Below are 15,407 nucleotides of genomic sequence, written 5' to 3'. Positions count from 1 at the left end.
TTTTTTTCTCGAGTGTTCAGGGACAGAGGAGTTAGGCAGGGGAAAGTCCACAAGAAGGTGCGATGGGTCGACCAGCCTCACTTTGGACATTTTCTGATTTTTATTTCTGAGGTTCCCACATGCATTTGCTTACATTTTATTCCTACACAAAGTTTTTAGAACCCTCCTTTTCAATTGGCTTGGAGTACTATATGTGGTTGCCTGGGGCAGAGGGACTGTGGGAGAATTTTCCTGTCTGGATGTTTGATACTATAGCAAGCACGGACAGGAGGAATGTCGTAAACATTCTGAGTGTGTCATTTTTCTCCTTTTCGAGACTCTGTGGGGTCTCGAAGGGTGGAAATATGCAGTATCTGACCTGAGATGTAAGTTGCTTATACAAGTGGCTCTGGAATGTTGTTGTGTAAGAGCAGTAAAATTAATGGTATATGCCCTGTCTAAAATGATGTATATGATACTATAAACATACCAATGAGAAGAGGACCATCTCTAATGTGTTGCTGTATTAGGAGCCTCTTGGGCTGAAAGAAAAGGGGTCTCCGTCCTAATGTAAACCATATGGTAAGAGAAACATGCACACACCTCGATCATATATAAGTGCATGTTGAACTGTAATTCAGGGAGACACTATTTGGCTGAGGGTGTTCTCCCATGTATTCTAGAGGCCTGATCGATGCTGATACTTTGTAATAAACCTATTTTAATGCAAACAAGTCGGTGTCAACGGAAGTCCTTTTCATCATCTGCGCATCATCGATGTCTGAGAAACAACAATACTTTGTAATAAACCTACTCTTATGCAAACAAGTCGGTGTCAACGGAGGTTCTTTCATCACCTGCACATCATCGATGTCTGAGAAACTATACTTTCTTCTCGTCTTTGTCCACAATTTGCATAAACAAGGTTTTACCTCTTTATATTCATTTTCTTTTAGCTTTTTGTCCACATCAGCGAGGAAGGTATCCATCATTACCGGCTTTGGCTTCAACTTTTCTCTGAACCTGCAGTCACGTGACACGTCACTCAACTCGTTGTTGCTCTTTCTCATGTTTTTTTTCACTTTAATTCCCGCACCTTCTCATGCTAAGGACACATTGTTGCAAGTTAAAATAAACACTCACAGTACTTTAATCATGAACACTTTCTAATCATGGGTCCACTCGGGTATTACACATAATGTTGAACAGACCCGAAACCGAGGATTATAGAACAAGTCCCGACCCGGACCCGTTTGACCACGTAATACGTGGACCTGAACCTGTCCGGATCCCGAGTCCTTGGGTTCCGTTAGACCGGTGAAGACCTCTACCACACACCCATGTTGATGATGCTCCTCCATATCTTTGCCCCTTTTTCAGGATGAGATGGAGGTGAACGGGTCCAGCGATGGCGTGACTCTGAACAGTTTGTGTGTGAGGATGGGCTGCAACAACCCTGCCATAGAGAGTGAAGAGTGGGACAAAGAATACTGCAGCAACGAATGTGTGGCCAATCACTGCAGGTGCGTAAGGGATTGGCTGTTATCTTTGTTTTCAGATTTGAGAATGTTTTTAAACTTCATATTTTCTTTTTTTTCCCAGAGATATATTCACGGCGTGGTGCTCGATCAGGAATCAGAACATGGGAACAGTGAAATGAGGAGCTGAAAACTTCTCAGGACAACAAAAACTGTTTCACCGCAGTGTCAAAGTTCATTGTTTTGTATTTGTACTGTAGGTTTGACAGTGGCTGTTCAGGACAATTAAAAACATAGTATTTGTAAATAATACTGAATTAGGACAGCAATTCCATGTTGGTATTTTTGGCACACAAACTATTCTTATAAAGTGTTGTAGGCAGCTAGAGAAAAGATCAATACAATAAAGCTTTTAGGAGAATGTTCTGGACTTTTTTACTGAAGTGCAAACAGGTCAGTTTATACTTGTCTAACGTGCATCGTTGGAAAAGTCTTCTCAAAAGGGATCAACATTTCAACCTTTTTTACACTAAAAAACACGATTGTACTGTGCCATCCGTCTGGTGTTACATTAATGCTCTGAAATGTTCTGTTTCATGTCTCTCTCAGTAAGTGAGAGCGCCTACTTCTCCTTGTTTACTGAAATATGCCTTAGTTTGGATGGAAAAACAGTTTGTACCACTGTATTTGTACTGAGGATAATGGCCTTCCAGGTTTGATAATGCCTTCGTTTTGTAAAACCATCTGTTCAGATCATTCACTTGTTAGATTATGCTCGACATAAATGTTTTCTAAATAAATGAGCGATTATGCTCAATCAGATTTTTCTTTCTTTTTGCTACTTTGAGTTCACACAGTAATTTACAGTGGCTACGATTAGCAGCATTCAGATAGAAATGATCTAACTCAATACTGAGTCTGTTTTTTCTGACTCTTCTCTCCCTTTGTTACTGTGAAGCTGCATGTTGGCACTTACCAACCAGATTCAGATTGCTTTCACTTCTTTTATCTTTCACTAGAATAGAGAAGCTGAAATTCTGTAAACTCCACATAGAGGTAAATAAAGCTTTCTGTTTCGAAAAAAACCCATTTAGCAACGTTTATTAAGCTACATTTTTTATGATTTAACATGATGTTGCTCTGATTACATCAGGCTTTTTGTAGAAATTAATTTTGGTCTTCTTATTTTACATAATACAACAGTAAGTTTTGACCAAGTAATCTGATTGGACAAGAGGCATTCCATGAGTGGTGATATGGAGTACAACAGCACTGTGACTTTAAACTGTATCAACAATGTATCACTCCGCCTCAGCCAGGTGTTCTGAATACTGTTAATATTACAGCAGGCTGTGTATGTCTACATTAATCAAGCTGAATCACACAGCAGACTCTTATTTCACTGGTTGATGATAAATTAAAACAAACAGATAAATGTACATAATAAAAACAGCTGATCTGTGGTAACCTTTGGACACAGAATGCAGGAGAATGGTTGGGTTGCTTGGCAACAAAAGTGCAGTTTCAAGTTTATCTGATTAATACTTTTTACATCTGTTTGCCGGTTGTATAACTGTTGTATAAAAGCAATATCACACTCGAGGTCATGATTTGGACTGAATATCAGCACTGCTGTGATTATCTGCGGCATCACTCCCTCTCATGTGATATTGCTTAATGAACACTTTAACCTTACACTGAAAAATCAATCTCTTAAAGGCAGTCCAGGGTGGGCTAAATAATGTCACAGTTTGTAAAGGACTGCAAAGGATAAAATGTGTCATCGTCCAATGCTACGTTTTGTTTCTCCAGTCGGTAAACTACCCGGTGTCTGCAGGGTTTCATTTTCCCTTCTGTCCTCAGTGCGGCCCACTTCCAAATCCAGCGCCGAGGCTCGATACCTAGTCTCGAACAATTTGGTTAACTCCACCGTGGCCGCTTTGACCAGCGCTCCGAGCACCGACTCCACCTGCGCGTGGAGGTTCACTCCGCCAGCAGACATCTTTGCAGCTCCGGCTGTGCAGACGTTTGAGCTTGTACACAAAAAATCCGAGTTGAATGGCCGTTACAATTTAGCAAAGATCTTTATTTACCATCGCCAGCCACATGGCTTGCAGGAAGAAGGGGCGTGTCTCGTACTGGCGCAGGCGCGTTAAACACAGGGGTGGAGGACACGGGAGGGGCGGGACTAACAGATTAAAGAGCCGACTTGATTTTGTTGTTCGAATCTATCAATCTATGGAAGACATTTAAACTTCTCAAGTGGTTACATGTGTGTCCATGTTGGGGAAAACTGCACAAACATTTTGCATTATACCACCCCCTCCTTTTGCTTTGTGCAAAGTGAACCCATATCACTAACTTAAACTAAAAAGCAAGAGTCAATAAGGGTGCATTATATTATCTTGCTAACAGTATCATCATTGAATCATAACCCTTGTATAGTGGTGCTTCTCGTATCCCCAGCCCTAATGCTGTATACACGCAATGAAAATATATAGTCATATGTATTTCAATTACTCTTTGATTCACGCACACACACACACACACACACACACATTCTCACACCTTTAAAAAAGCTCTACACTAATGGGGTTTCTGTCCAAGCTGTCATTTATTTAAGACTTTACAGTTAGTTAAATTTCTCTTGTTACAAAAATAGAATAAGGCTGTTATCATATTTCATCATCGTAGAAAACATCCATATGATGTACAGCACTTTCAGTGTACAGCGTTACATTGATTTCACAGAGTAGGCTGGTGATACTTCAGACCCGTCAGAAAAGCCTGCTAGCACCCTTGGATCAGTTGTTTCAATACTGGGGCAGACAAGAAAATAAGTGAACAAATAAAACACATTCAAACTGCAACAGACTCCACAGATGGACTCAGACATAATGCATACAAAATTGCAACAGTACTTTGGAAAATAAAACTTTAATAGTATGAAAATCAATAGCAGTAGAAGGAAAGGTTTTGAAAGAATTTCTTCTTTTATTGTACCAGACAGTGTTACATGTGGGAATAAAGGCACCGTGGGATCTTAGAAATAACTTTGTTACATGGAGGATTCTGAATATGTTGGTGAGAGGGATAAACAAGTAATGGAATATTGTTCTGATGAGATGAGGATGATGAAAAGATGAGATATCAAAATGAACTGACAAGTTCAAAATAAGATACAAAAGAGGATGATTCGACAAAGTTAACGATGTTGACTTGATACTGCATTGGTCAGAAGAATAAATTATGACTCAATGATTTAATCATCATCATCATCATCATCGTCATCATCATCATCATCGTCATCATCATCATCATCGTCATCATCGTCATCGTCATCATCGTCGTCGTCGTCATCATCGTCGTCATCATCATCATCGTCGTCGTCGTCATCATCATCATCGTCATCATCATCATCATCGTCGTCATCGTCGTCGTCGTCGTCATCATCGTCGTCGTCATCGTCATCATCATCGTCGTCGTCATCATCATCGTCATCATCATCATCATCAGGATCGATTTCACCTGACAGAGCATCCTCAATCCAGTCCTCCAGTTCATCTACAGTTGGCAGGTCTTCACCATCATCCATGTCCAACCACACGCTGTCAGCCTGCAGAGCAAAGAAGAACCAATAAAACAAGATGTATGTATGTAATGAAGGTTCTATGAACTCGGGTGATCATCCAAGACTGTATGTTAAACCTTGATATGCTATGATAGATCCTTGACACATTTCTCTCATTCTATTTCATTCTGACCACCAGGGACAGTATCTTATTCGTGACCCATAACCAACAAGGTCTAGATAAATAAGCCAAGTAGAATCCCAAGTAGCTGCAGCATAGATGTCACACCCTTCATGCAGCCCAAGAACAGGAAATACTTCCTGTTGAGTTGGAGGGGGGGGTGACTGGAGGCCCAGGCGCCTGTATGCATTTTTGACGGTATGATATGGTAAAACAACTGTGTTAAAGAATCTCTGTTTAAGCGCAACCCTTCCTGCTCCCTCTATAACAAAAATATAATGCATCAGATTTACAGAACTCAGACAATGTGTCCATGTACTGTCTCAGAGCCCACACATGACAAGATAGTCTGCCATTAGTTCCCCAGCCCATAGGACGAAAAATGACAAGCTGATAGGCTGATTGATGTTAAATGGCAACAGCAATTGTTCTAGACAGCCATCTTAGGTCAGTTCAGTTCAGGGGCTCAAACGCTGGAGAACATAAAGTATCCAGGATGGCAAATCCCTTAAAGGGACATGTACAACATGTGGGGGACACTACCAGAGAGCAGCCTTCTGAAAAAGCCCCAAGAGGGGATGTGACCCCACAATATGTTTTTTTACTTGAGCAGTATTGGCACATAGCTATGATCTGGGTCCACATGTTGATCCTGCACCAACTGTATAAGACTGATCACCTGTTGGCATAAAGCTTACTGGTTGAGGATGTTCTAGCCTCAAGTATTGGGTTGGACCAGCAGCTTGACTGCAAGAACTCGGTAGCAAGCCTGGTCTTTTGGGGCAGAATGCGCCCCCCATCTGAAAGATCCTCAGTGGGAAAGGCCAAGGCTCTCCATTGAGACAAAACAGTCATTGGAAACCATACCCTCCCTGGCCATTATGCGGCTGCCAGTAACACTGCCTAGACAGTCTAGCCAAGAGGATACCAGCATATCCTGCCCGAGTAGGGAGAACCACAGTGGACAGTATGCGTTTGTTTCCCAAAGGAAACAGGTGGACTTCTGCCGTACCTCTCCCAGATCATATGAATCACCATCAAGTTCAGTCTCCACTTGCCTGGAGAGAGCTTTATCCAGATCTGCAAGTGTTGCAATAAGATGGGCCCTAGGGGGAAGACTGTAGGCATAGGGCTTATGATAGCCTGGAACCTCCCTCGAAAGGGTAGACAGGGCTGAAAGCTGTAATCCACTAGATTCAAAGCACATATCAACCATTTGTCCAATAAGGAAGAACCTGCATGCCCATTGACTGTAGAATAGAAAGTGCTGCAGAAGTGTATCTGGTAAAGATCAGTGGGGTGGTAGATGGGGATGGTAGGTAATCAGAGAAACAGCCGGTAGTGGGGTGCCACTGACACACTGAAACAAGCCTCAAGTTGATGCTCGTAAACCAGTCTCCGATACAGTCTTGAGAACATCAGCTGAGGTAAGCATGTGCTTAGAAGAAGAAATCTTTACAAACTAGTTCAGCTGCCTGAGATCGAGGAATGGACAAAGCTGCCATCCTTCTTAGAGCAACAAAATAAGTTTAGGCCCACTTATGTTCTATTACTTAATGTTCTACGGCCCCTTTACTTAAGAGCACCAACATTTTCTGTCTGACAGCAGAAGATCTCAGAGGGTTGTTGCCAACAGTCATTCTGGATGAACTGGATACTGTATTGCATGGAAAAAGTTGAAAACAACTAAGGGTCTGAACCGAAGGCCCTCCTTGTAGCTGTGATATGGGGAGAAACTGCTTCTGCCAGTTCTATGGGAGACAGGCTCACCTGGCGTTGGGCAGGAGCTGTTTTGTTTTCCAAAAGGCAGGCTGTGGTGGGACCTGCTAAAAGTGGCCCTGCAAAAAGATGAACTTTTGGCTCCCCATAGTGCTGGCTGCAAAGCAAAGTTGCTGATCTTTCTTTTAAAGTAGGCAAAAATATATGCCTGTCCATGTTCATTTGCGCATTGCTCTTTAATGCCTGTTGGGCTGAAGGCCCAAACATCTTGCTTGATATAACAAAGTGTGTTAAAAGTGTCTTCCTGCAACGCTCTGAAATAGGGGACTGGGGCCACCAGCCAAAGTGAAAGTGTCTACCTAGAGCATCACTCAAGCTCTTTATATGTATAACAGAGAGCAGCAATTCAAAACATTGCAAAAGGAAACCTATGATTGATGTAGCAAAATATTACTCACATCATCAGCATCGACAACACCAATCTGTGGGTGGGACAGGTCAATTCCAAAGGTCTTCTCCCAGTGTGGCAGAAGCTGCAGGGAACATCAATGAAAATGAATTGAGTGCTTAGTCATTGAATCTCAGTCCTCAGTTTAATGAGTCTTGGTGTTCTTTGACTAGTTTCATGTATGCAAGGTGAACCGTGTTATATTCTTACCAGGGGGAAGTCGTCAGGGTCAATCCAGACAATGCTGAGGTCAGGGTGATCTGTATTATCCTCGGCAACTTGCTTCAGGATCTCAAGGAACTCATAACCATCTTAGAAGTGGAGAGAACAATGATGCATGTGAAACTAAACTAATAGTTTACTATAGGTGTGAATCAATAGGATGGTAATGGGTATCTGCTAATCCTTCATTCGCCTTCAGAAATACTGTTAAATGGCACAGAACAGTTAATTTGGCTACACATTAATCTGGTGGTGTTTCTATCTAAAATGTTGACAATCAAAAATTCCTTTACCTGGGTCTGACTCCTCTGCAAAAGCAATGATATGTTCACCATCAACATCATCCTCCTGTTGAAAAATAATAATTCCCATTTGTCGGATAAATATTTCAGAAATTTCTCTTTTGATTTGTAATCTCACCAAAGTCTCTTTATGGATAAATAGTCAAACAAAACAGACCTTTGGCCTAATTTGTTGTGTTGTTGATTAGGTTCTTACCCAGATCTCGTACATGTTGTGTGGTTGCAGCTTCCTCAGGGTTGGTCTTCAAAAGCACAGAGGAATAAGAGTTAATGTGTTGTTTTTATTACGGAAGTTAAAAATATATAAACATGACATCATGTTGTATAGCATTAATACCTATCATTATCTTCAATGAAGTCCACCAGTTCGTCCTCAGTGTAAGGTTTTCCTGGGATGACCACTGGGTCGTCCATGAAGGGTTCATAGAAGTCTACCTCATTAAGCTTAAGCTCCAAAGCCTTGGCAACCTGTAACACACCGTCAAAGTATTATAACCAGCAATGGAGTGAGGCCATAGTCATATAAACTCTTCTGAATTTGCTCCCTTTAAAATCTGGAACAGAATGTAATATCATTCTTCTCACCTACAAAGCCTATGTTACAATGCAGGCTAACTTGTGGTACACAAAGTCTCCAAAAGTAGTATGGGCCGCAGAATCTTCAATTATCAGGCTGCTCTCCTGTGGAACCAACTTCCACATTGTGACGGACAGTCAGATACCCTTTCTACTCCTCTCTGCTGAGAGTAGGCTTGAAACTTTCATATCTTAATTGACCTTATTGTTGGGGCTGGCTCAAGCTTGCCTTGGACTCCTGGTTATGCTGATATATGCTGACACTGCTTGGGGACTTGATACAACAAACTCTATCTCCTCTCCTTCTCCATCTGTATGTCTTCTTGTTCCATTGATGCTTCTTACTAAGACACTTTGTATCTTCCCTGGAATTTTTTGTGTATTCTCTGTCTTGCAGGTTAACTTGGCTCGTTTTTGTTGTTGCATACCGCAATATGCCTGCTTAACGCCATCTGCCTTATTCATGTCATATTTCTAGTGATATCCTTATCATGATTATTGTTGTTATTGTTGCTGTGCTTCTCTGTCTGTCTGTCTTTCTGTCTGTTTCCTTACCCTTTTTACATTGCAATTCTGCCACAATGCCGTAATGAAGCCCCCGTTACGCCGCCTTTGCCATTTTACATTGAGCCATTGAGGGAGGCGAAACAGTCAAAAACATGAAATAAAGAATGCACAATTCACATATGGCATTTTGTGTTCATCAATGGTCAAATGTCAAAGATGTCCATGCTTCATTATGGAGTGCCTCAGGGCTCACTTTTTGGCCCTTTCATTTTTTTTAATTATGGAGTGCCTCAAGGCTCACTTCTCGGCCCATTGATTTTTTAAAAGTTGTAATCATGTATACTTTACTTACATAGATAATTTAACACTAGCACTTACTGTATGTTAAAGCTCAACTAATGAATATTTTACAACAACAATGGATCAAATGAAACCTTGCATCTCTATCAAGTAAGAATGAAAGGCATTTTCATTTTGAGTACCAACAACATTTGTTGAAGGTAACAAAGTTAGTACTCACCTTGGCACTGAATGTGGCGTAGAACTTGATATGAGGATGGAACTCTTCAGCAGCATCGGCAAATGCCTCAAAATCTGAAACGTTATAGGCATCCATCAATTTGTTTTAGTAGATCATCCGCAGCACAAAATATCTTGTACACTTTCTCTCATTATTTATGTAGCTTCTAGCGTGCTCACTTGAATATAACCTTATAAAGCTCAAAGTTAAATGAAGCCAACTCAGCTAGGTCTCTGATACACTTGCTTGCTGATACATCATAAGCAATTCAATGAAAGCGAATGCAAAAAACAAATTGAAACAGGTTATCATGCCATCACAGTACAGATTCTTACGTTCTGACTTGTGACTCTTAAAGTAGCCCACCAATTTGATGTCCTCTTCGACGTTTTCAAAGCCTTCCAGTTCCCTACTATTGTCAATAATTTCCACTGGGTCCTCAAGAACCTGTGAAGGAAAACAATGGTCATGGAGGAGAAAGTGAGGAGACAATGGAAGAAGAGCCCAGAGTGTCAGCGTCTGTGAGTCATCCTCCAAGAAAACAAATTAGAGTCTTTTTGCTGAAATAAGACAGGCTATTAACTGGGAGATTATATCCTCACGAACATCATAGATGAACTCCACAAGAGTGTCTGCTGCGAGCTCGCCATCATATTCAATGACTTCGTCATCTGTGAAGATGAAGATGCTGTCGGACTCATCAAGGCCTGGGGAAAAAGAGAAGAAGTATAGGCTGTTTATTCTGAGACCTCGACTAGAGTCACTTATGCTTGTTCAGTTATTATGCCTTATCCTTCTTGATCTTTAAAATGTATCCTATATTAGGTCAGGAGGCATTAAAGTAAACACTGAGAGCTCAATTATCTCAAGTAACATTGGTTATTTGAAATTATTGGACACACAGTTTGACACTGGCACGTCTCAATTTGCATTATGTCGTCTGCTGTGTTAATTCAGGTGTCTGTTTACCTAATTTCTTTGCTACGGCTTTGTCGTGCTTTGCGTCGATGAGGCCGACACCGATATCTTCATCATCAAACTCATCCAGGACCTGGGCTACAAGCTGTAAAACAAAGACACTGTCGTCAGTTTACTAATGGTTTATAAAACATGGGAATGCATGCGTGTATGATTGTGCATTAATATAAGTGTTTATTTCCATATCTCTTGCACATTTACACCTTTTTGATACAGTTGTCTCACTCAGAAGCTTCATTACCATAAAAGCCTGCTTTTCAGAGCGCTGCTTATGCACTTTCTAAATCTGTATGAAACTTGAACCTCATGACTGACAGGTTGTTTAACCAATGGCAAGGCCACATTCACAGCCTGACTGCAAGGAGGAAGTGGTTAGAGTTTTGTTGCAATGTGTTTGGTGGGTAATAAGCACATACACACACACTCATATGCACATTCACATGCATGGGTGCACACTGGTGTCGGAGATCTCGAGCAGCTGCTTTTATTGGCATAAATAGTTTGACTAACCAGAATGACCCGCAGGTTGTTGTTGCAAATAATTCTCAGTATTTCTTTCACTGTATCTGTGTTCAGATGGGTGCGGCACCATTAAGAAGTTTATAGTTTGTAGCTTAGCAGCAGGTAAGTTAGCAAATATTTATGTGTTTTTAGTTATATAAATGTAGAAATGTGTACAATTGAAATTAGGTACACTTTACAAAGCCAATGATGTGTTCAAGTACAGTATTTATTGGACTATTAACTTTTTTGACATTGCAGTATATTTTGTTGCAGACCCCACCCTTTTGGCATTTAAGGAGCTTAAAATAAACCTTTAAAGGGCCAGTGATAGAGGTGAACTAGGCTTGATACTATCACAGCAATTGAGGAGGGGATACTATTGATAATATCAAACCATTATGATATTAAACTATTATGATAAGCTAAAAAAAGAACTTATTTTAATCCATTCTCCATCTGGACGACAGTATAGATTAGCATCTGCATGCATGTAGATGCATTCAGAGTTGCTTGTCTTGATTTAAACACGTCATTTAGTGATCTGTTTTTTTCTCTGATCCAATATTAAAATTAATTCATAGCTTTATATGTGCATGTACTCCAAAAATACAACATGCAATGTTGTCCTTGGGCCTCGGTGTTCAGAATGTGCATCTGCAGTAATGTGGCTGATATCATTTCATCAGAGTAACTGAGCCCCTCCGGCTACATGTAAAGTTAAACCAACAGCATCAGGGTGGAGTTTCATTTCAGGGCCTGATTTCTGCATGTTTTCCAGATACACAACATGCAAACTGCACCGCAGCTCTGCACTTTGTGGAGAAAAACATAGATTGCAGAAAAATACAAACACAATATGTGATTTAACTTATCTATTGACGTGATAATGAGATGTATATATTACTCCTGTGGATCGATGATGATTTATCCTGCTCTTGCACGGTGCAGAGTCAGAACTTCTTGAAAAAGTCACATTTATGAGTATTTTTTCTATAATGTTTTCAACGACGTGTTTCATTTTAAAGGTACAGGTGCATTTAGTCTAGAAAAGTCAGGCCATCTAACATGAAACACGGCCATCTTACAACACTTTAACACTTCCTCACGCTCGTCATGTCATATTTCATTTAACTTTCATTCAACTTGAGAGCCCACGTAGCGCCTTGACCTCTGAGATTTAAGGCCCTTTTCCTGAGGCCTGTTACTAATAATAAATCCTCATCAAATATAAATCATAATACATTCATAAGGAGAAACACAAGCCTTCAGGGAGCTCGACCAGCCACAAAAGCAGCTCGGGATAAATATAGCACCAGAAGCCACACCACCACCAGGGACTATTTTGGCGAGGTGGCAGTGATGCTCAGCGCTCTGGGATCCGCTGACGAGTACAGTACTGCAAGTGTCAATCACAACGCAGAGCTGAGCCGGCACTCCTGGAGCCAGAAGCTCCAGAGCTGGCCTCCCGCCCTGAGACTGAGCCCTGACGCTCCCTTACAGAGACACGAGAAGAGATGATGTGATGTGCTGAGAAGAGCAGCGTCTCTCTCGCTCTTGTTTTCTGTATTTTAATAGATTCTGTACATATTTAGTTCTGCAAAACAAATCTTGAAATAATATAACTATGGTAGCTAAATCATTTGGATAGTCAAGTGATAGCAGCCGTAAATAAGGGGTCAAAAAAAGAGCTGTTGAGTGTTGATTACACATCTCTTCGTGCTCACAGCTTTCCTGGAAATGCACATATGCATCAGGACCACTGTACACTCTGTGGTCAACATGCCACATGCAATTAAATATGGTTGCCACATGATCCATCACAACCACACTGCAACTTTTACAGCAGAAATCAGCTCAGCATGTCTTTAAATTACATCACGAGTGTCTAAAATGCTGTTTGAGAACGAGTACGGCCTTCATTTTGTTTCAGTAAAGAGATTGTTGTTTGGTCTAAATTAAAATGGCGTCAAAAAAAGCAAATATAACTCTTCTTGGTGAATGTGCTGTGCATGAAGGTGACATGCGATATTCAGTGTTTGAATGATGATGTAATGTCTCTCTGTGAGGAATGGGATGAAAACTGCTGAGCATCCATGCTGAGAGCAGGCCTGAGGTGTGATAGGCATACTGATGGAGGTGTGTTGAGTGCATCAACGCCCACACACACACACACACACACACACACACACACACACACACACACACACATACACACACACACACACACACACACACACACACACACACACACACATTGCACACAAGCCAGAATTATTGATATCTTGGCCCTTCACATCACGGCTATTTTCCACCTCGTAGCATCACTTTCCCATGTGTTCAATTTCACTTTTAACATGTGTCAAATCCTGCAAAAATACTCCCTTTCCTTTTCTGGTAACCTCACAGTGACACCTTTATAATAAAAGAACAATCTCATTTTACCATCTTCAATTTTATCTCAAGCTTACATGTCAAATTTAAGATCCTCAAGCAGCAGTGCAACGTCACAGACAAAATATCTGCACGAGTTAAAGTCTAAACAACCAAGATAAATTAAAAGAGATCAAAACACAAACTCTGCAGGACCTTCAACCCAAACTCACAACCCCAACTTTATGTTTAAGAATGACTAAACTATGTTTTTCTCTGCTTTAATTATGAATTAAGCTGTTCCCTCATTGGTAAGCCTGCCTATTACTTTAGCCAAGAGTTCCCATCTCCCATCTCAACCCACCTCGAGGGCCAACTCCTCAATCTCAAACTGTCTCTGGGCGACGCGGCTGGATCCAGGATGGTCATGGTAGTACACCACCATGACATCGTACTTCTTCATCACAGACTTATAGTTCTTAGCGTTGAGGTCGTGGACGCGGTCCTTGCCATCGAACTCTGGGAAGTCCAGGCTATCCTTGCCCAGCGTGAGTGCCCCGAAGGACAGCAACACCGCCACAAGCACCCAGGTCCACTTCATGGCTCCTCTCTAAGATAAGCTTGATGTATCTGCTTCAAAAAAAGTTACAAAAAGGGGTGAAAAAAATAATATTTTGGTAAAAGTATGGAGAACCCCTTCCAATCCGCGTCACCCAGAAGAGAGCAAGACCAACTCCTGCATCCACCTTATTAAAAACCTCACATGGGCAACTGGCAGAGGGGCACAGGGTGCAAGAGGGGCTGGGCTAAGTCTGACATAGGTGTAAGTGGGTGTCTATGTGGGGTGTTGCAGAGCACGGGGGAAGATGAGTTGGGGGGTCACTGTGGTTGCTGGGGTGACAGCTATGTGTGTGTGTGTGTGCGCGTGTGTGCTGTCAAAGTGGGTGGAGAGAGAGGATGAGGCGCAACCTGCTTCTCTCTTTACCCAGACTGAGAAGAGGGGAGGAAAAGGATGGAGGTGGAGGGAGATGCATAAAGATAGAGAAATATAGAAGGATTTTGTGTGTGTGTGTGTGTGTGCGTGTGTGTGTGTGTGTGTGTGTGTGTGCGTGTGTGTTTAGCCTAAAAGAAGAAAAAGTGATATGTTGCATTCAGAGGTAGCTGAAAATACGAGGCACTCTTTTCCCATATTAAGCCCAGATGGAGGCCTGGATCCCGGCTAAAAATAATGGATGTGGGACAGAGAAGTACATATCAGGAGGGGGTGCTGGTGTCTTATTTGCTGCTGCTGGCACCGGTACAGCGCTAGAATGTGCTGCTGGGTCACACAGGGACATGGAGGGAGAGCGGAAAGGAGAGGGAGGTGCACCTGCTGAGGAGTCAGAGCAGAGGTGTCACTTAGCCCTGACTCAAGAAGAAAGTGAAACATAGAGTTTTACGCGGGGGCCATGGGCCAATTTTTAAGATGTTTTCTCGTCTGATACGTCTGGTCGTACAGTACACGTGTGTCCTGTATGCTGAAGATGATCACATGTGATATTACTTTACAAAGTGAAGAGGTATATCTATAAATAAATGCAGGCTACATGGTATCTTAATACTTCGTTTGACCCGCGACACACGTACACGACACACCCCTCTTTCCGTAGCAGGACGTGAAGCCTACAGTATGAAAGTGTGAAGACTGAGTGGATTGATGCACTAAACACTACAGGTGTGAGGTAGTGATGGCAGAGGGGGTGTTAAGCAGGTCTGTGTGGCGTCAGTGACTGTGGAAGCTAAACAGTGGCTCACTGTAGGCATAAACATTTAAATTATAACGAAGCTCAAAACATCATGTCGCCACATTACAACTTTCATAACCACTTTCTGTTTCTATATCAGACATGAAGGAATTTCTTTATACATGAGAAAATATTTCAGTCACTCATTTATCGAATAAAACATGTACGTCAAGCAGTTTAGTTGACTATTGCACGCCGTATATCATATCGTACGGTATACAGCTATACAATAGTTCCAACCAAGTGATCTGATTGGATAAGAGGCATT

At 41.6% G+C, this 15,407-nt stretch overlaps 1 protein-coding gene across 1 annotated transcript; it reads right to left on the bottom strand.

The window, feature by feature from the left end:
- Positions 1-4,101: 4,101 nt before the first annotated feature.
- Positions 4,102-14,130, bottom strand: casq1a (calsequestrin 1a). The gene is made up of 11 exons (XM_069684626.1): positions 13,720-14,130; positions 10,473-10,566; positions 10,110-10,210; positions 9,839-9,950; positions 9,504-9,577; positions 8,238-8,368; positions 8,097-8,142; positions 7,892-7,946; positions 7,587-7,687; positions 7,387-7,461; positions 4,102-5,073 (listed from the first exon to the last, which is right to left on the bottom strand). The coding sequence occupies exons 1-11, from the start codon at positions 13,954-13,956 to the stop codon at positions 4,720-4,722; spliced, it is 1,380 nt and encodes a 459-aa protein (XP_069540727.1). The 5' UTR covers positions 13,957-14,130; the 3' UTR covers positions 4,102-4,719.
- Between the last annotated feature and the right edge of the window lie 1,277 nt (positions 14,131-15,407).

The sequence above is a fragment of the Semicossyphus pulcher genome, unplaced genomic scaffold (genome assembly GCF_022749685.1).
Source record: "Semicossyphus pulcher isolate SPU_LCO1_2020_fin unplaced genomic scaffold, fSemPul1.0.p SCAF_7, whole genome shotgun sequence".
Lineage (NCBI taxonomy): Eukaryota > Metazoa > Chordata > Actinopteri > Labriformes > Labridae > Semicossyphus > Semicossyphus pulcher.
This window is presented reverse-complemented; position numbering and strand designations above follow the sequence as displayed.